The sequence below is a fragment of the Psittacula echo genome (assembly GCF_963264785.1).
Source record: "Psittacula echo genome assembly, chromosome: 4".
NCBI lineage: Eukaryota > Metazoa > Chordata > Aves > Psittaciformes > Psittacidae > Psittacula > Psittacula echo.
The window spans coordinates 12,494,717-12,515,147 of NC_137738.1; the positions used below are offsets into that span (position 1 = coordinate 12,494,717).

At 40.2% G+C, this 20,431-nt stretch overlaps 1 protein-coding gene across 1 annotated transcript in view; it reads left to right on the forward strand.

Moving 5' to 3' along the window:
• The window catches only part of SUSD4 (sushi domain containing 4), a gene marked incomplete at both ends in the record, with an annotated part of 72,705 nt that overhangs the window by 50,365 nt on the left and 1,909 nt on the right, over window positions 1–20,431 (forward strand). Inside the window, 4 exons of the mRNA XM_080616937.1 lie at window positions 1,537–1,716; window positions 5,175–5,363; window positions 18,241–18,432; window positions 18,905–19,049. Of these exons, the coding sequence (XP_080473063.1) occupies window positions 1,537–1,716; window positions 5,175–5,363; window positions 18,241–18,432; window positions 18,905–19,049 (706 nt within the window). The remainder of the gene's footprint in view (window positions 1–1,536; window positions 1,717–5,174; window positions 5,364–18,240; window positions 18,433–18,904; window positions 19,050–20,431) is intronic.

Here is a 20,431-nt window from a genome sequence, read left to right on the forward strand (position 1 = left end):
CCCTGTAATGGGAAGATACAAAGGAAAATATGTTTAACTGGAGAAGCAGCACTCTTTCACTTCATATTAGTAAAATCTAGTGATGGAGTCTCAGAATAATAGATCCCCTAGTTCGCCTAAATTCATAAATACATGCATCATGAAATACATTTGCTGTTTTGTGTGTGCTCTGCTAAATGACAGTTTATCTTGCTTCTAGTTGTGATTCTAAGCAAACAAGTAAGCCGTTGCTATTGCTTTACTTTGTGCTTGTTCACAAACGCTAAATACAAATTTAGAGTTGCCTTTTCCTATTCAGTGAGGATTACCCATGAGAACGGCAGAAACTTTCCCTTTAATGCAAATCTCAAGGGACTTCTGAAACTTCTTCTTTTTAAATAAGTACTCAAGATAACTGTATCTTGTGGTAAAAGTGTTGGAAAAAACCCCAGCATAGAACAGGCTTATAATATTTCTACTGTCTTGCTTTTATTTGAAATACTTGATGGGTTTTGATGCCTGGAAACTTTTATCACCATCTCTTTCATGGATTGGCTGCTGGCAGACAGATGATTTTGATTATATTTTCCCAATATTTAATCTTTTCCTCTGTTCTGTTTAATCTCCCTTTGCATTTACGAGGAGGATGAACTTCGAGTCATCTGAGCTATTCCTTCACATCCTCTTGGCTTGTCTCTTAATCATTCAGTATTAGCAGAGGAATTTTTACCCTGCCTCACCCTTTCCTTCCACTTTCCAGAACATCTTTCAATTTTCAGTCTTCTGGGTTTTATATTTTAGTGTCTTTGGCACTGGTATATGCAGTGAGGTATGAGACTTTCTGATACATATTTCACAGAGAGGTAATTGAGCCTTGCCTGTATATCACTACAGGTTTGCAGCCGTTTTCCTTGCTGAGAGTCTTCTACAAGCACTTGAGATGCTGCTCAGGGCCTTAAAACCCAATCCTATACACACATGAATTCAGGAACATAAAATGATCTGATTTAAAGCAGAATCAATGAGATTAAAGTGAAGACATTCCCATAATGAACTCTGTGGAATGGAGCTGGATAAACCCTTGCAAATGTACCTAATTCTCATCTGTCTCTCTGCTGCAGCTGCAGTTTTTCTGTGTTTCTCATGCCATATCTGTATTTTATCTTTTCTTTCGTCCTGTCCTTAGTGCTGTCAAGGAGTCTGCTTTCACGTGGGTCTTTGCGATAGTCAGAGTATGCACTGTAATGGTGACTATGGCTTCCGTGAAGAGTGGAAGGATCAAGTTAAAACAGTCTTCCTAAATGCTTTTAATGTTGTTTGTTTAAAAAAGCCTGGGGGAATGAGCTATTATCGTAGCGCATCATCTTCTACAGTTCTATAGACTTTGTAACCGATGCTTAATTAGGGAAAGGACATCATTACTGAAATGGGGGTATTTTTCAAACAGTTTAAGCAGAGCACTTACATGACCTGATAACTTTTGCTTAAGAGCTTGATTATTGAATAGCTACCCATGTTTTTTTTAATTAAGTTACTATTTTTGTTTCTTTCATGAAGTCACAGATTGCCTTGTTCCACACGTTGAAGATGCAGAGGTTCATAACAAGACATACAGGACTGGCGATAAATTACTAATCAGCTGTCATGAAGGATTCCAGATCCGTTACCCTGACTTAGACAACATGGTTTCAATATGTCAAGACGATGGAACATGGGATAATCTGCCCATTTGCCAAGGTTTAGTACACCAGCACATACTCTTTTATAGCTCGTGATAGTTTGCCACTGTTATTTCCTATAGTTGTTAAGGATGTCAGTGATCTGATACAGTATTTGAACAGTGCTGCTGCTATGTACTTCCCCACTGCTCACTGCAGGAAAGAAGATGTCACTTTCTGAACACACACATACTTAAAATGCTACTTTAAATATTGCTTTTTGTTAGCCAGCCTAATATCTGACGCAGAGATATTGCAATCTAAATAAAAATCAGAGTCAAATCAGTCAGAAATGATCTGATGGGCAACTGACATTTTAGCCCCATTTCTGGGAAGAGTTAAGCTTCTAACTGCGTTTTACCTTCCTTCACCTTGTGCAGCAGGCGGGGGAGAGGGGAAAAGCTGGAACCTGTTCTTCTATCAGTTTTCAGCAGAGTTGATGATGAGGTTCACAGTCCATTAAACCTGTAGGTATTGACTGAAAATTCAGGATGTGCATAAGAATATTTTGGCCAGAAAAGCCATTAGCTGTGGAACTAGTAGTATTGGTAGCTTGGGATCACAGCTTCGCTTAGACTGCGAGAAATGGATGGGGTAAGCCAGCTTTAGTGATTGGAAATTCAATATCTTTGGGCTGCCACTACCTCTCCATTTCTAATACGCATGCCTTAGTACCATTGACTTGGGTTTAACAGCATTGAGAGATTTTGTCTGTGCTAAAGAGAATACTGGGTTAGTATTAACTGTCCTCAAACCCATCCATCCTTTCCTAAAGGTGACAGTTTCTGTAGGCACTTAATTACACCATCACATTAATTTGCAGAGGCAGGGCAGGCAGGAAGGAGAGCTGGGACACCTCTCAGGAGTGATGGTGGCACGGTGAGAGATGAAAGTCAGAGCCTGGCATTTCAGCTGTAAAGTTAAGAGACTGATGGGCACCAGAGTCAGAAGTTACAGGAGATTAGATTGTATGGGCCTCCACAGTTAGGACCCTCAGCCTGGGGCACATCAAACTGTCCACCAAGGTCTTGTCTTAGACCACAGTACACAGACATGTAGAAATTCACATACACTACAGGGCTAGCTCAGTGCTTTAGATGCACATGTAATTGAATAGATCTGACAAGAAAAGGGAAGTTTTCACAAACCTGTAATAAAGTGGACACAAGTTTTGGGGTATCTTATTAGCAGTATGAAATATACAGCCCATTTTTGAAAGTGGGTGCACCTCACACTGAATTAAGGTAAATTAAGACTCTTGCAGTTAGGTGAGATGAACACTCCAAAGATTAATATGCAGATACTGTGTTTGCCAGAGATCCAGGTGGAAGTTTTGTGTCAGCCAGTATGAACTGGGTAAGCAAAAGAACCTGAAGTACTCCTTTGGCTTTCTTCTGTTGCTGTATTTATTCTATGCAACACAATCAATTGCTGCTGCTCAATATTTGATATTAACGGATTTCAAAATAAAGCAGTGCTAACAAAAGTTAAGAAATCAATTGCACAAAACCCAAGTGCTGTAACTACCAGACAGGTAGAGAACAGGCATTTCAGATTAAAGCACCTGCCATATTTTGCCAAATTCTGCAAACCTGTTCCAAAATTGCCTCCAGAATTTTCCTTTTGCTATGTCAAGCACTAATAATATCAAAGCCACTTGTCTACATGCACTAGGTAGGCGGTCAATTCCATTTCCATGGCCCTTTGATTACAACAGGCAGGGGAGCCTCATGACACTCAGATACCTTTTTTTCCTGCCGGAGCAGTGGGAAAGGATTGTGGAGTGTAAAAGAATCCAACCTCAGACTACTTTTGCCACAAGGTAATAATGATAATTACTGATCTGAAATGATGAGGATTACTTAGCAATAAAAAAAAAAGTCAAAATGAAGTTTTCAAGCAGCTTGAGATGTTCGGAGATGCAGGGATTTTCACAAACACTTGGCTCATACAAATTCAAGCACAAGGAGCCCAACAAGCATTAAAATTCTGAGCCAGCAGGACAAAATTTCCCCTCATACAGTTCAGAGAAGAGTGAGCTTGGTCTTGCTCAGACAGTCTGTGCTTTTTGTCCCACTGGAGGCTGCTTATATCGCCTTGCTCAGTGGGCTGCTCAGTTCGCAGGAGTCAGTGTGCTACGTGTGGGGCATTCTTGATCAGGGGTACCAGCAGTAGGTAGCATACAGGATGCTTGAAGTTTTATTTGAGCAGGAAGATAACCAGCTAGTAAAAGCAGCTATCAAACCATTGCTCTGGTAGCCCAGTGTGCTGTAAAACTGCTTTCAAGCTCTTTTTGTTGTTTTCTTTTGCTTTTGTCCCTCTCTCAAAAGACCATTGCAACAAATAACCACTTGAAGTGGTGTCAAGACTTTTTCTTTTAGATGCTAGTATCTGACAAAAAGTTCTGAGGCTGATTTTAGTTTCCCCCTCAGGCTTAAAATTATGAGCATCCTACGGACATCCTTCACAAATTCCTAGCAGCAGCAAGGTACCCATTGATGGATTGCCATAATGCACCTCCTGTTATTCTCATAACTTTATGATATTATTTTTCATTTCCTGATTACTAATCATCTTTCCTCCACATTATTGGAAATTAAAAAATCAACAGTATTTAGTATTACCAAGAGGGTCATTTCTAAGGCCACGAGGAATTATTCTTTTCTCTAGTACAAACTCTTATCTAAATACCAGCCCAAAACAGACTCTGAATGTGAATGACATGTTATAAAGTCATGTTGTCTATTAAATTCACTGCTTTTTCTTGCACCAAATATGGCTGATGACCATTTAATTGTTACTGCTCAGCGCCATCCATGGTACAAACCCCTCGGTAGTAAATCCAGAAGCAGAACGTAGCCTCTGACTACCTTTACAGTTTCTGATGATAACAGGTACCTTAACTTTTTGATAATGTAATCGCAGACCTCCTTCAGTGTTTATCATGGGACTGCTCAGAGGAAGTCATGTCCCTTTATGACTTCTCAAACTGGAATTTCAAAATCATTAATTCTGTCTGCAAATCTCTTGCACTTTTGTGCACTTTGCGACAGAAGCAGTCTTAATATTAAAGATGGTTTCTATGACTGTCAGTTTTAAGAGGAGGAATAAAACTCATGGTTTATATAAATGACAATCTATATTTACTAAAGATTCTACCTCCAAAAGAAATTGCCATCTGCTAAACCAGTGAATGTTTGTGAAACAAAATACTGTCATTTTCAGTAAACCTTTCCTGGATTTGCTGAAAGTGAATCCCACACTAGCAAAATGTGTGGGCTGAACAACAAAAAGGGCTTGAATCAGGATAAGGAGGTATTTGTATTTGAGGGAGCTCATGCAGACATGCCATTCATAGGAGGGAAAATGATCAATAAATACTGCACTCCTTAATTTAAGAATTAGAACCAAGATGTGTGAAGATAACGGAGATAAGCACCTTATAATAAAGGATACCTCCCTCTTCTTAATTTGCAGGTTGCCTGAGGCCATTGGTTCTTCCTCATAGTTACATTAACATATCAGAGTTCGAGTCCTCCTTCTCTGTAGGAACAGTGGTGTATTATCAATGCTTTCCTGGATATAAACTAGAAGGGGCAGAGTTCCTTGAGTGCATGTATAACCTTATCTGGTCAGATAGCCCACCTAGGTGCCTTGATGTGGAAGGTAAATGTCTTATTATTTGTTTATCTTTCAGTTTTGCAAAATCAGCATGCTCTGTATGATTTTAACTCAGGGCTATAACCATGGTTGCACTATATGTAATGTCTATGCTGGCCATGCAGAGCCTATCTGGTTTCTCCTGCGTAGCTCACTGCACCATTAGCTCTTGGTGTTACTTAACCTTAATGTTTGCTCTCTTAGCGTCCAAAATGCAAAAGGAGAAGCTTAATGATGAGTGCTTTGCCCTTACAAAGCAAATACTTTGCAGCTTTTCTAATAAACATAGTGAGGAAGTTATGGAATTCACATTCATGTGCAGATGGTCAGAGTTTATGGACAGATTTCCATGATAACCTAAAAAATACTCTGTAGGAACTCTTAATTTGGGCTGTGCCAGCTGCAAACATTATTCAGTGCTACACAGTGCTGCACGCTTGAGTATTTGTTATCTATCTATCATCATAGTTAACCTTAAAGAAGGATTTGCAACTCAAATGACTGAGCTAATTTATTGATTAGGAACATAAAAACCGTCCAGCGTGAAACAGAGGTAAACTGCACCAAGCTAAACGGAAAAATCTGTGACTATAGCTGCAGTGCTGGAATGGAGGGTATTGTAGTGCATTTATATTTGCATCCCATACATTTAAAACAAAGATATCAAGTGGATTGCTCCATAAAATGTCAAAACCTTTTGAACTACCTTCCTCCGTCTTCATACTGCATCTTTAATGAAACATCCTCAGAAGCCACCACAATCCAAATGCACCCTCTGCACTTCACTTCCCTAAAAGGACTACATTTTTGCTCTATTTCAAGCCTGTAAGGAAGCTACCTATATGTAGAATGTAGCTAAAAGTAATTACAGGAATTCATGTGTGATACTTATGTCACTGAGCTAAATGCTAAGCATTCTGGAAGTGCAAAAATTTGTCAACTGCATCAACAAAGTGATACACTGCACAGAAATAATACAATGATCCTTGTTATTAACTGACAGTGCAAGTTCCAGAACTCAGAAATGCCTTTGCAGCTTTAGAATGACATAACGTGATTTCTGTTTGCTTGTTTACTTAGCACAGCATAAAAGATTAAACCCAAATCTGCTCTATGTAAGCCACTTTTGGAAGGTTTGTTTGTTGCTGGAAAATGTTGCATGGAAAATACAGTAAATATCTAAAATATACTAAAAAACCAGAAGGGCCCTGTTAGGCATAATCCAAACAGTGTAACTGATTTGATAAAAATGACAATTCTGCAGTTAGGAAGATAAGAGCAGTCAAATACAGAAACTCGTGTATGAAGCAGAAGTTGTGTGTTACTGTCACGTAACACAGGTGAGCATTCCAGCTCCTATCCAAATACCCAAGAAAACTCCTGTGCTCATTGTTTATTGCTTGCTTTATAAAGTCATAGAGAGGCTCATTTTTCTTGATAATTTAAAACATGAGAATTGATGCCCTGACAGTTCTGTGCTTTAAGTAACGTGTCAAAAGTTATCATCCCTACTCAACTATGATGATCTGCAATGGGGGCATCAGTGTGCTCCAGACAGTGGGTCAAGGCCATCTGGAAGGCCTCCTGAGTTTTGATTTTGATCCTGCCTCCCTTTTAATCTCTTTATTATTGCTCTCCCTAAATGTTAAAACTTTCCGTAGTGATTTCGTGTTGGCGCCCATCTGCACATGTGTTGAATGAACCCCAGGAGACCCAAGCGTAGAGCACAATGCTTACGAGAGCAGGTTCTCCTCAGCTTTGGGGCTGTCCTTGCTTCTGTTGGGGCAGAAGAGAGAGCAACATCACTAAAAGCATCACCCTTGACAGCTCCCCTTGTGAACTCTGTTGTAGGGATGCTTCAGCTGGTATACAGAGAACTTCAAAATGATATCCAGATAGGGTAAATCAGCTTGAGATGCCCTTGTCTGAAAGTGTTTGTTCAAGTGATTTATGCAAGGAGTGCCAGTCTCTAGGAATCTCTTACAATCCACTACTCTTAATTAGCAGACAGAACTCCCTCCCTGCATATTACTTTATTCTGTACCTTGCATACCAATGTCAAGCTCATTTTTCAGCATTCCTTTTACACGTAAGGTGTAATCTCGCCAAGCAGTATTTTTTTCACAGAGAAAAATTTGCAACTAAGAAATTAGTTCCATTTATTGATTTCCATGATCAATTCGAAATTTATTCTGATGACATTCCCTGATCAGTATTTTAAGGGTGATGATTAAAAGCAAAATGATTGTTAGGAAGCTTATAGGAAACCACTGCAGAGCTTTTATTTGGCTATAAACAACACTGCTTACAGCTTTCTTATTTTGATGTATGTTCTTCTTGAAGCCTTCACAGAAAGAATTTAAATGTGTGTGTAATCACACAAATGCTATATGCCACTCTCATGAATTCTTCCTTCTGTCAGGATATATAAATTCTGAATGGAGGGTCTGTAGCTCCATTTAAATAAATGGTTACAGCAGGGGTCACTCAGCTCCCATGGTACAGCATGCTTTCTAATGCTCACTCCAGTCTTATTCTCGCTATTGCCAAGTGCAGAGTTTCCACCAGCTCTGGCAAGAGACTATTTTTGCTGATAGGGAAGAAGATTTTTCTGACAATTAAAATCATGGTTGCTTTAGTGCATGAAAATTGTGATACCTGGTACGTGAAGTACAGCCAGCACTGCAGAGTTACACAGCAGCTTCCCAGAAACAGCTGTTTACATCTGATCAGGGAAGTTGTTATAGCTCAGGCAAATAAGGATGCCTCCAGCTCAGATTGCCAAGTATTTACTGGTATGAGATCCTCTTCTTAAATGTTTGTACCTGTGCCAGATTTAAAACATTCAGATTGATTTCTGAGTGCCTGCCTCAAGCTGAATCATTTGGGAAGCTTCAGTTGAAATGGTTCAGCTATATCTGAGGATGACGGCAGAGGAAATGGTGTTGTTTTACCAGTGCTAGAAAATTTTACAGTCATTTTGAGGTTAAGATGAAACATCTTAACACTGAATTTTCTTCTCCTTTAAGCCCTCAATTTACATTTTTAACTTTCTTAATATCCCTTCTTCTACTGGAATGCCATAATTGTGCAGAAGTTTTTTAAACTTCTTTTTGTTTGTACTGAAGCTTGCTAAACACTTCAAGGATATACGAAAATCTAAGGAAATTTTTATATACATATACATTTATATGACTTTTGAATTACCAGTCTGGGGTTAATCAGCCATCTGTAGAAATCGATTAAGTTAGGGATTGCCTTCTATAAAATCAGATATGCAAAACATGGGTGGAAGGACCCTTAACTTGAAGATTGCCACATGGGGTATATAAACATCAGTTGTAAAATCAGATGGCTTCCAAAAACATCGGGGAAGAGTAAACACTTGAAAGGATACTGGTATGCAACTCTGTGAAATAAAACATATAGAACTAGGAAATGTGTGTGATACAATACTTTAAGGTGGATAAAGACATTAGCACAGAATTCAGCAGAATTCTTAAAATGCCAAAAAAGTGTCCGTTAGCACTTTGGGAAGGTGATCTGCATGCGATTACACACCTTGCCATCTGGAATCTGTATTTTAATCTTTCATGTCCTTTGGAAGAGTTCCAAGAAGATGTAAGGAATAGTTCTGATGCAGAACTGGGGGGAAAGCAGACAAAGACAGGAAATGTTGGAAGAATTTGATTAAAGTGCTAATGCGAGAATATAAAGCAGTTGTATGGATATAACAGTTGTAATTGGGAATTCCTGGCTTTGTAAGTAAGAGTAAAAGGGAAAACAGGTTGATTGAATTTGCAAACAACAGACATGATCCTATTATCTTGAATGTCTGATTTCAGCATCATCGCAGCTTAACAGAAAAGCAGGAAGTCAGACATATTGTGATATCAAGACTTCATTCTACATTCTAGGATCAACAGATTCTCAAGCTGAGGTTAAGCTTGAAAGAATGCAAAATAGAAAATATTTCAAGTTTTTGTAGGTAGATTCAGAATCATGAGGAACAGACCTCAAAGGGGAGAATCAATGAGTAGAAAAGGGGAAACCAGAAGAAAACTGAAGGCATTTCAGAAAGTAAAGAGCGTGAAAGAGCACTGGAGGAGGGTGCTATTACAGGTGAAATGCCATAGGCACCTAATATTTCAAAACAAAGTAGCTCACACTTTCTGACCAACTACACGCAGGATCGTTTGAAGGAAAGCTTCAAAAATCTTCATTCTTACAACAGTTGCTGACGCCATGAACAGTGATTGACACTGAGCTGTATGTCCAATCCACTATGCCCTTAAAATATTTTCAGTTCCTGATGGAACTTACAGCAACACACCAAGAAAAAGATTCCAGTCAGTCTGTAGTCAGTTTATGTTCAGCAGTCAGAATAAAGCAATCCTCAGCCTGAGATATTGTACACTGGTACAAATAGATTTCTCTGTGTTTCTGTGTTGACATTGAGAAGGCTTTAGATAAATTCCAACATGACAGATTGGTGCGTATCCTCAGGGAAGATAATGTTGATGCAGCACATTTCCAAAAGATACAAATCCCATAGAGGGAGCAGAGGGCAGCAATACAAGCAAGTTATGAAACACTGTGGTATTAAGAAATTAAGAGAGGTAGATACCAGGCTTGTGTTCTGTGTTTACACCTACTCAGCTTGCAGGCAGGAGGAAGAATAAACTAAATATTGTTTGGCTGCCAAAGAGGTCATCCAAGTTAACTGAGTTAATGTTAACATAAGTCTCATCGATAGCCTTGTTTTTAATAGCTCTGACTAGAATGGTGTTCCAGAATATATTCACTGCCTACAGCAATACTTGCAACTCAGGAATGACAACCAGCAGTAAATGCTCAAATAGCAGCAGCAAATTATATTTGCAAGCATCTTTACTTGGGCAACACCTTTACACCCATGACACCTTTAGCCTGATAGCCAAAGGATGAAATAGTGTTTCACCCCAGGGACAATTAAGTTGTGAAAAGCAAGTGTGATGAAGCTGTTTAAAAAGATAGTTTTCTTTTTAAAAAGTAATTCAATAATTTTATGTGTTTCTGCACTGTAGACAGTTAATTCCATCACCCAGGCGCACAGGAATGGTATGCATCCAACCACCCCTGTATGAGTGCAGAAGTTGAACACTTTAAAGGAGCTGCTCATAGTGACTTTGAGTATCTGGATTTTTATGCTGTTAGAGAACGCTGAAGTTTATCTGTACATCTTTACCCACAGCTGAAGAGGCACGGAAGAGAGTTCAGAAAGAGGACAGTGACATGAAATACTAGGCAGACAAACCATGTTCTTCTGTGGACATCCTGCTGCTTAATCATCCAATCTCTTAACTCCAGCAGGTGTGCCACAAAGTGAAACAGAAAGAAAACCAGACCACATTTAGAGAACAGGCTCCAAGTTGAAGACATTGTTTGCAGAAGATAAATAACATATTTCTAAGTGACTGTTCCTTTTTTTACATTGCAGAAATCTTTGATCTTGGCTGTGATTGAAATAGATGCCTTCTCCACTGTTCATAGTTTTTCAGGAAAGCAACAGAACAGTTTGTAATCTGTTTCTTTTATGTCTTCTGTTTCTGCTTGATGCACAGAACTGTCACATTAAATCACTGTTTTACACCTGCTCTATCACCTGTGTACTTTTCAGATACCTTAGTACTTCCAGAATCAGCCAGACATCCCAACTTTTTTATGGAGCCATAATTTCTGCCCTGAAGTTCCACATTAGATGCCAGATGCATGTAGTGTTTTATCCACACTGCTTTAAATTTGCTGAGGATTAGGTGGGGGAAAGCAGAGAAAATCTCTCCCTGAGGGCTGCTTTATAATATTCACCTTCACCTTTATCTTGCAGGACTCCTCGGAAAGAAAAAGCACACTACATCATCTACCTTGAAATCAAATATCTCTCTGCTTTATGGATGCGTTCATTAAATTTGGCTACACAGTGTAATCACAAAACATCTTCCATAAATGGCGGGAACTGTAGCTACAGACTCTATGCATTAGGAATTCTATTCACTGCATTGTTTTTTTTCTCTTCCAGGGATAAAGCCCAGTATTTAAAGGGTGGCTGTTTCACCAATAGGCAGGCACTTGATAACTAAACTTCAATAACAGAAACAGATACTCTTCCACATCTTCCCACATCTTGTAAACTGGTTTGTGGTATTACAGTGCTAAGATCACCTGCTGGTTTTCCTCATCCTCTTCTTCTTCTGGTAGCACTCCATTGGGAATGGGACCTTATGCTTTTCTTTCTCCCAAGTGGTATAGCTTGATTTCCTCAGCCTTCAGCTAAGTCCTGGAATACAGCTTGTCTATTTCAGCATTCCTTCTCTCCGTCAATCCCTGATGACAGGAACACCACACGGGTTCAAGGGATAACTGCTTAAAAACAAAGAGGAAGAAGCTATTAAAGAAAGAGGGACTAAAATGACATAAACCCACCAGTATGTCCAGCTCACAGTGAGCACTGGCTTCTTCAGACATCCCTGTCAGGTTTTTATCTGTCTGGTTTTCTCAGCCAGCTTCCCAACAGCTCTCTCTCCCTCCTCCATTCTACTTCTAAGCACTTTGACCTTTTCCAGGTCTGGAGTTATCCTGTGATACTTGTCAAATACCCAAGCCTTGAATTAGTCTGAAGCTTTCTGCTTCCTGTTATGTGTCTGTGCAGTCCCCAGCATCTGCTTCTTGAAGCCCTAAAGGACTTATTACTGATCAGAAAGTCAGCTACTCATGAGAAAAGGAAGAAATGAAGCTAGAAGCGAGTGATGAAGAATGCTAAACTGATCTGCTGTGAGACCACAGTGGTTTAAGTACTTGCTTCCAAATAATGAGCGTAAATACTTCCTTAAAGATGGGCCTCTGGATAAAATAACTTATAGCTCTTTATTGCTGCGAACTTATCATATTTATTTTTTTTGTAGTTTAAATGAAAATCGCACTTTTAAAATTTACAGGCAAAAGATCACTTGAGGTGTGTTTTACCCCACATCTGCTGTGAAATGCCATTTGAAACTAATGACTTTGGCATTAAGATCAATGTTTAACAGGTTGCTGTGCCTGGAGTGGCAGGATTGTTGAGGATGAGTGTGAATTTGGCATGATGCTCCCGTAGGAGCTCAGCTGACTGGAACTGCAAAATGGGCTCTATAATTTGTAACTCTAGTAACAAGGAAGCTCTGTGTATGATAAGTGATTGTAAATCACCTTCTGTTACCATTTGGGAATCAGCTAATGCTAAGTAATTATTAAAACAGGGTTGAAACTAGTTTTACACTGGTTCATTTAGGCTTATACAGCTGGTATCAGTGATTCACAAAGATGGTGTTTGTCAAAGCTAGACCAGAGAAGCAGCTTTTCACTAAAAACTTGATTATTCAGCTTAACTTCACACTTTGTAGAAAGTGAAAAGTTTTATCACTGTGTGCACATCGAGAGGCTCACCCTGCTGTTGTAGCTGGTACAGAATTACCCAGGAGTGTTTATCTAAGGGCAGAGCAAGCAGCTTGGAGCCATGACACCTGGGGTATGTTCCTAGCTGCTTGAACGCTGACTTGCTGGATGGTGGAGAAGCTGCCAAAGTGTTCGGTGCCTTTTCAGAAGAAAACGTGTAAGTGGCATAGTGAAGGTTTAGTAATTGAGAAAGGTTAAGATTGAAAATAATTCAGAAAATATTGGCTAAGAATACAACATTTTTAATAATTCTTCCTGTAGGCTGTCAAGAAATAAATCTGCTGGCAACTTCAGAGCTCAGCATGAGCATCTTGCATCTTCACTTCCAATGAGCAATCAGAGAAGTTCCTCAGAGCATGTCTTCACTTTCAAAACACAAATGCAAAGTTTCTCTCACTTGTTCCAGTACAGCTACAACCTGCACTAAGTCTCCCTTGAAAATGCCAGCAACATTTCTTATAGGAATGTATCATTAGGATATTGTTAAGCTGATGTTCACAATAAATGAGAAGTTACTCTGGTAATGCTTCTTGTTCTGCTTACATTTCTGATAGTGCCATTGGAAATACATTCAAATTAAGCAGCTGGTCTAGACTGAGATGTTTTGACAGGACTTATTTTAAAGCAACTGGGTTTGCTACTTCCTTCCTTCTACAAACCTCTTAATTTCTTCTTCAACTCACATGAAGTAAATAATGGCTCAAGTTGGTTGGAATGCAGGAGCCAGATGACAGGCGTACAGATTTCTGGTGTTAGTGTCCTGATATGTACAAGAACAAGAAGTCAGGAAAAGCTCTTTTCTCTTCCATTTCGTGAGAAACAAGACAGTGTGTCCACCCCTCCGATTACCATCTAGTGAGATACACCAGCATTTTCCCAGCACAAAACATTGTCAGGTTTTTATCTATGTCTTTCTCAACATGAAGTTTCATCTTAATCTTTTCTCACCCTTCCTAATGAACAGGCATTCATAGTGCCTTTGAAGAAGCGTTCTTTTTGATTAGGTGTAAATATGGCTAAGCCTGTTCATCCCTGTGTCAAGCAGGAAGTGGCTGGCCTTGCCGTGGGCTTTTCTGCTAACCCAGCTATCTGAGCAACTAATGTCCTACATGAAAGGCAGACTAGTAGTTAGGGAACAAAACATACTACGCAAAATAAAATAGAAGGTGGAAAATAAGCTTTTTTATAAGCAAGTACCCTGTATTTCAAGTCATTTTTTGCTTTTATTTTTTGGCTCATGTACAAGAGCTGGGCAAAACCTGAATAATTTACCTCCTGCCTGCTTTGACCAAAGACAAAACCAACCAGGTGTTAAACTAATTGACTATAAAGAAGGTTTTGAGTACTGTAAATATCTGTAGCTCTTTCATCTCTCTACCAGTAGCTATTAGAAAAGTGATGGGAGATCTTTATTCTGTGCCATCAACGTTAATTGAGAATATGCTAATGCCAAAAATCTTCCCTCCCTCCTACAGTTCCAGTGTCAACAGTGCAAAATTACTGCTACATCCTCTGGGCAGTTTAAAAAGCTTCTTGACTGTAGTGGGTAGGAAAAATTACTGGGTGAATCTCATTTATTCCTCCACTGTCTGGGCAGTAACTGCCACAGCCTGCATCACCCTCGTGTGCCCCTGGTCCAAGGGATGTGGCAGTTGCACTGTGGAGGCTGTGACAAAGGGGACACAGAGCGGGGCAGAACTGCCTCTGCTTGTGCTCCAAGCCAGTATGTGACAGTGTGTGTAACATGAGGCTTGACTCCCCAGGCTTTAAGCTCTTTCAGAGAGTGCTAGTCTTTCATTACAATGAGTCAGAGCACGAAGCCCATCGCTGATTTCAGAGGACAGCCCTCAGCTCCAGCAGCTCCCTAAGAGCAGGCAGGGAAGGCCATCAAATCAGGAATTCTTCCCATCAACTTCCTTGAGTAACAGGTGCCTTGAGCATCCCAGAAAGGATTTGTTTACCATAGAAAACACACTTGTTTTTGATTCTTGATGAACAATTCAGCTTTTCAGCTGAGAATGCTGAGCTGTAAAGTTTCTATAAGTCCCCTTACAATCTGTGGCCAATTGCTCTATAAAGATGTATCCGGAGACCCAGGATCATGGGCTGCAGAACCACCAGCAGACACTGCCTGAATTGTGCCCATCCCACTGACAAGCTCAAAAGTTAAGGACATGCGTGTATGGTTTTTTAATGTTGGCTGTCAGAAGATACTGCTGGATGTTGTAATTAGTGCATTAAAATCCCACAGGCCTTATAAAGTGAAGATGCTGAAAGGTATGGGTAGTAGAGATTTGGTGTCGTATTTAAGAACAGCAGGTAAGGGGCTTTTTTTAAGCTGTAAGAGCTTCCTGAAGTACAGTTCACTCGTTCCTATGATTATTTATCATTCATTCTGCTGTCAGCTTTGACAGTGGAAATGTACTTGTCAGACACATTTTTATAGTTTGTGGCTATTCCCATTCTGTAAGTTTGATGCAATTGCCTGAAGTCCATGGCCTGTAATTTCCAAATACAATTTGCTGGGAATGCTAGAATTTTAACTGTGTTAGAGAGCTGCAGTGGGCTGAGGTTTGCCACCCCAGTTTTCTTCCATATTTGACCTGGCACACTGCTTTAATCTGTGCAACCAGTTTCATACACTGGTATCCAGCATAAATAAGAGATCTGAAAGACAAGTAGCTCTGAACTAAAAATCTGTCTTTGGGAGTCAAAAGTGTTCAGTGGCCCTTCAGATTTTCATCATCTTGCATTTCTGTGATCAAAACTGAGGCCACTTCCTGGCTGTCCTTCCACTGACTTTAAAGGGCCTTGGGCTAGGATGACCATGGGAATGGAGTGAGTTGAGAAAGGGACTGGGTGTGTGATTGAGCTCAAAGTAAGTTCATTTTTGGTTGTTTGTGATGTATCATCTCGTTTGACTTGATTTGGTAAAGAGGCTCCGAACCTGAGCATTAGTGATGCCCATGCAAGTGTTGAGGGATCCTGAAACTTGATGAACACAAAGCTCAGAAAAGGTGGTGAGGGATACCCCAAGTGAGTGAGAACCCCTGATTCTGACAGTCCAGTTGACATAAGAATGAAGCACTCTTTCAGTTGAGCTAAACAACCTGATTTTGAAACCTGCTCCATTGCATCTGCTGGTTATGAGTGTTTAATGCAAGAGCTGTTGGCAGGAACAGCCGCTTAAAACTTGACTCTTAATTCATGACTAATGTTCAGCAGTGCATGAAATGAATGTTTGCAGACATTTCCAGGCTGAAATGTGGAAGGATCCTGAAACTGGATGAACGTAACCTTCAGAGGAGGTAGTGAGGGACACCCCAAGTGAGTGGCAGTAGAAGGGGTTGCACTGGGGACATACCCTACACCGAGTGTTGCTCTTGTTTTCAGGTTTTATAAAATACAAGTCTATTTGTAAGCAGATTGAGAGCTCCAAGTCTGGGTTGTTCCCACAGAGTATAATTTTTAATATGCCTGGAAATGTGTCCTTCCTGAGCTGATCCACATTGCTGTGACACCAGCTTTGCGGCTTTCTTTTATTCAGCAGCCTGTTTTGGATCTGAATGCCATTAAGAGGTTTGGGATGAAGCAGCAGCTACATTGCTGGAGAGAAAAATCTGTTTCTCTGTTTTGTGACAAGGTGTGATCTACTTGCTCATTGCTAGAAAGGTACTGGGCATCTATGCACCTCTTGCAGGCTGCCATAGCTTGGCAAAACTCAGTTGCAAAGAAGCTTAAATTGCTGTCTTCCTTTGTCCTCATGCTGTAAGTAATAACAATATACCAGGATTCCTTATGGCAGGCCAGAATTGTTGTTTTCACTTATTGTTTTCTTTTTAATAGAAGAATGATCCCTGATATGGACAAAAGGTGTTTTTCTACTATGTCAGTCTGACACCTTTGCCTAGATTGTTTTCAGTCTTGAGTTGACTTCCCAGTAAAGCATTCCTCCTTCCTGTGGGCCCAGAGACTTTGGGAAGTATGCAGAGTATTAAGGCTGTGAATTTTTATGTGAATTACTTGCTCTGATTTCAAGTTATTATTAAGCCTTTCCAGTGAAAATGCAAACAAAGCCATGTCTCCAGGGGATGGGGAGTAGACACTGCTGCACATTGTAATCAGCCTCTCTTGAAGATTCATTTAATATCTTGTGTATCCTTTTTTTTATGAAATGCATTATTCATGGAAGAAGATGCACAGAGAGCAGCAGCTGAATTGTAATTTCTGGAAAGATTCTTCTTCTGAGAGATGGCATTTTCATTGTTCAAAGCAATGCAGTAGGTCCTGCCTGAGTGAGGGAGGGATGAAGTGGAGGGAACAGCCTGTAGATGGGCACTGAGCCAGTTAGTTACTGCCCCTGAAGGGACATAAAACAAGCCATCCAGTACTTCAAGCCCCTTTGGGTCAGTATGTAGCCATTGGAGACATCATTACACTTTCGCAGGGGCTTTTTTAAGCCTGTGCTAGAAGCACTTAAGAAAATAGTAATCAGCGAACACTTGGTGGAAAAGTTTCCTCTCTCATAAAAATACTGCTTGCGAGCTGCCTTTCTGCTGCTGTTTGCTAGAGAGCGCTCCCTCGGTTCTCCATTGAGTTCATCTGCCCAGCCACGTGAGAAGACATTTCTTCTCGTTTCGGGGCCTACAGTAAAAGTTGCACGTGTTTATATTGCAGTTCTTTCTTATTTACTTAACCTTATGTAAACCACTGTACTTAATTACCACAGGCTCAGCCTTGGTTATATTTAAGACCTCACTCCACCAGTGGCCCCACTGAGATCAGTCAGGCTATTCATACATTGCAAAATGCAAATAACACCAGTAGAGTTTAAGCTTAATAATATTACAGGCTGTAAGTGCTTAAGGAGCACTGTGTGCTGTGCATTTCGTGCAGCACAGTTCATGGCAAACTTGTTTTTTAAAGCAAATATTTAGAAATGAGAGCATATGAACACTTTAATTACATTAATGAAACAAAAAATAGGATGTTACAGCTGAATTTGAGATGTTTCATAAGGAAAGGGATTCTCTCTCTCTCTTGCTTTGACTGTCCCTCTCCATCCCCATACAGCCATCTTATAGGTGTATGTGTCCCCTTTTGTCTTACTTTCTCCCTCCCCTTCTCCCAGAGGACAGGAAGCTTTCCAGATCCCATCTCTCAGGCCTTTAAATAAGCTGGTGACAGCAGAGCTCACTGAGAGACAAAATCGACCTCCTGGCACATGTTGCTATGTTGGAGGAGTGTGCATCCATCTGCTGGTGGGCTGGTACCCCAGACAAACCCAGTGCTACAGAGAGCCTGAAAGGGATCCTGAAGTGTGTGCCCTGTGCATTTGACACAGTGGAGCTGCACAGTGGTGGGTTGCTGGAATTAATGTCTTTCTTCTTTTCTCTTCGTTCATTTGCCCAAGTTTGTCCACTACCTCCAATGGTGAGTCATGGAGACTACATCTGCCACCCGCGGCCTTGCGAGCGTTACAACCATGGGACGGTGGTGGAGTTTTACTGTGATCCTGGTTACACCCTCACCAACGACTACAAGTACATCACCTGCCAGTACGGAGAGTGGTTCCCCTCCTATCAAGTATACTGTGTCAAAACAGGTAAGGGAGCAGCAATGGCATTACTCCTGTCCTCTTACAGTCCCTCTTTTTTAGAGCAAATCTGTTGGTCTGTAATGCCTGGTGAACTTCATCTGTTCCATGGTTAAGTGATGGACATTGATTTTAAGATGCTATTAAATTTAGTTCATTTCCAAGATCCTGAATGATACTAAATCATTTCAATTGTTAGCTCTTCAAATGTATTTTTTAACATTTTCTGGATATTTTTATATGTACATAAGTTAAAATCATGATTGCATGTAGAAAAAAAAGTCAAGGGGAAAAAACAAGGTCTGTGGCAGCTTAATGTTAAGGTTGGGTTTGGTATATGGCACTGGGTTCATGTGTTTTTACAACAGATGTATAAAAGATGTCTTTGCCTAACTGGCACTTCTGAGTATTGTTGAAGTATTAATACAAAATAAGCATGGTAATAACGAAGCACAACTTTTGTATTGCCTTTTTGTTACAGAACAAACCTGGCCAAATACACAGGAGACCCTCCTGACTACATGGAAAATAGTGGCATTTACTGCTACCAGCGTTTTATTAGTACTGCTACTGGTTATTTTAGCCAGGATGTTCCAGACCAAATTTAAGACGCATTTCCTTCCACGGTTTGTACTGTTTTCTATTACCTTTTGAAGATTAAGGGCCTTGATTCAGTTTTCACATTCAGCACTCCTTGCTGAGGAGACGGAGCAGCTCACGAGCCTGGCAGATACCTCCTGCTTCTGCTCTGAGCAGAAGTCTCTGAACCACTGGTGTGGATAGGCACCCCCAAAAACCCTGCAGTAGAGCTCACTGCAACTGAGATAAGAGGCAGAGTTTGCCAGATTCACTTTGGGAGTAATTACAGCTCTGCTGTTGAGAATTGCTGCTTCTGCATAGTAGAAATAGCTGACAATATTTTTAAATACTCATTTTCAGGTGCTGGGGGAATTAACGTTTTAACTACTGTAGGCTTAGTAATGTGAGTTTTAAGAAATAATTTCTTTTTTCTCTACGGACAAATTTATATTACAAGTTTGCTTTCTCTTCATGAGTATTACTTTCATCATGATTCACAAACATCTCCTACATCTTCCTTTATTCCTACCAAACACCATGCAGCTATGAGCATTTGTCATTGATTCTCACAGCAGTCCTCATAAGACAGGTAGGTGGGCATTATTATCACCTTACAGCTGGAAAAACAAAGGCAGGCATGCTGAGTTTTAGGCAAAGCTAGTACTCTATTGGGGTTTAGACCCGTTTCTAGTATTCAGTCTGCTCAGTTTGCTATGGACCTCGACTGTGTGACCTCTCTCCTGCGCTTGCTTTTTGTCGTGTCTTTATTCTACCATGTGCAGAAAGGAGAGGTGGAAAAAGTGGGATGTCAGTAAACATGTCTACATGCCAATGCAGCAGAAAGGACTTCACCATCTTAATGTTAAATAAGCATGTGTACATAAAAGCATACAAATTATATAAGTAATGTGTAAATGTTTACATATGTATGTGCATGTGTACAGTATATGGGGAGTAGGATACATATACATATACGTACATGTACATATGCATACCCATATATGAAGCTCTTTGGGGTAGTGGGTCGCACTACAGAGAGCCTTATAGCCTGCACTTTCTAGCTGACGAAATGGCTTTCTGTCCTCTCCTTTTCAGACATTTTCATGTCCCAGAGGTACCTGGGACCAACTCTCTCCTGTGATTTAACTGGCTAGTTATAAACAAATACTTTAGGGTTTAACAGACCTTCCCAATTAATAGAAATGTTTTGTTAAAAAAAGAAATCAGCTTATTACCAGTTAAGGAAGCCTTCATCCTTTGAAAGGGAGACCTGAAGGAGGCCACAGATCTGTCCACCAAAGCCCTGTCATCCAGTAGCAATCATCTCAGTGTCTGTTTACACGGGTTGTAAACCTTTCTGTGCTCTGGCACACATCTTTCCAGGGGTTCAGACACTTCTGACTGGTGAACTACATGTGTGATCTTACAT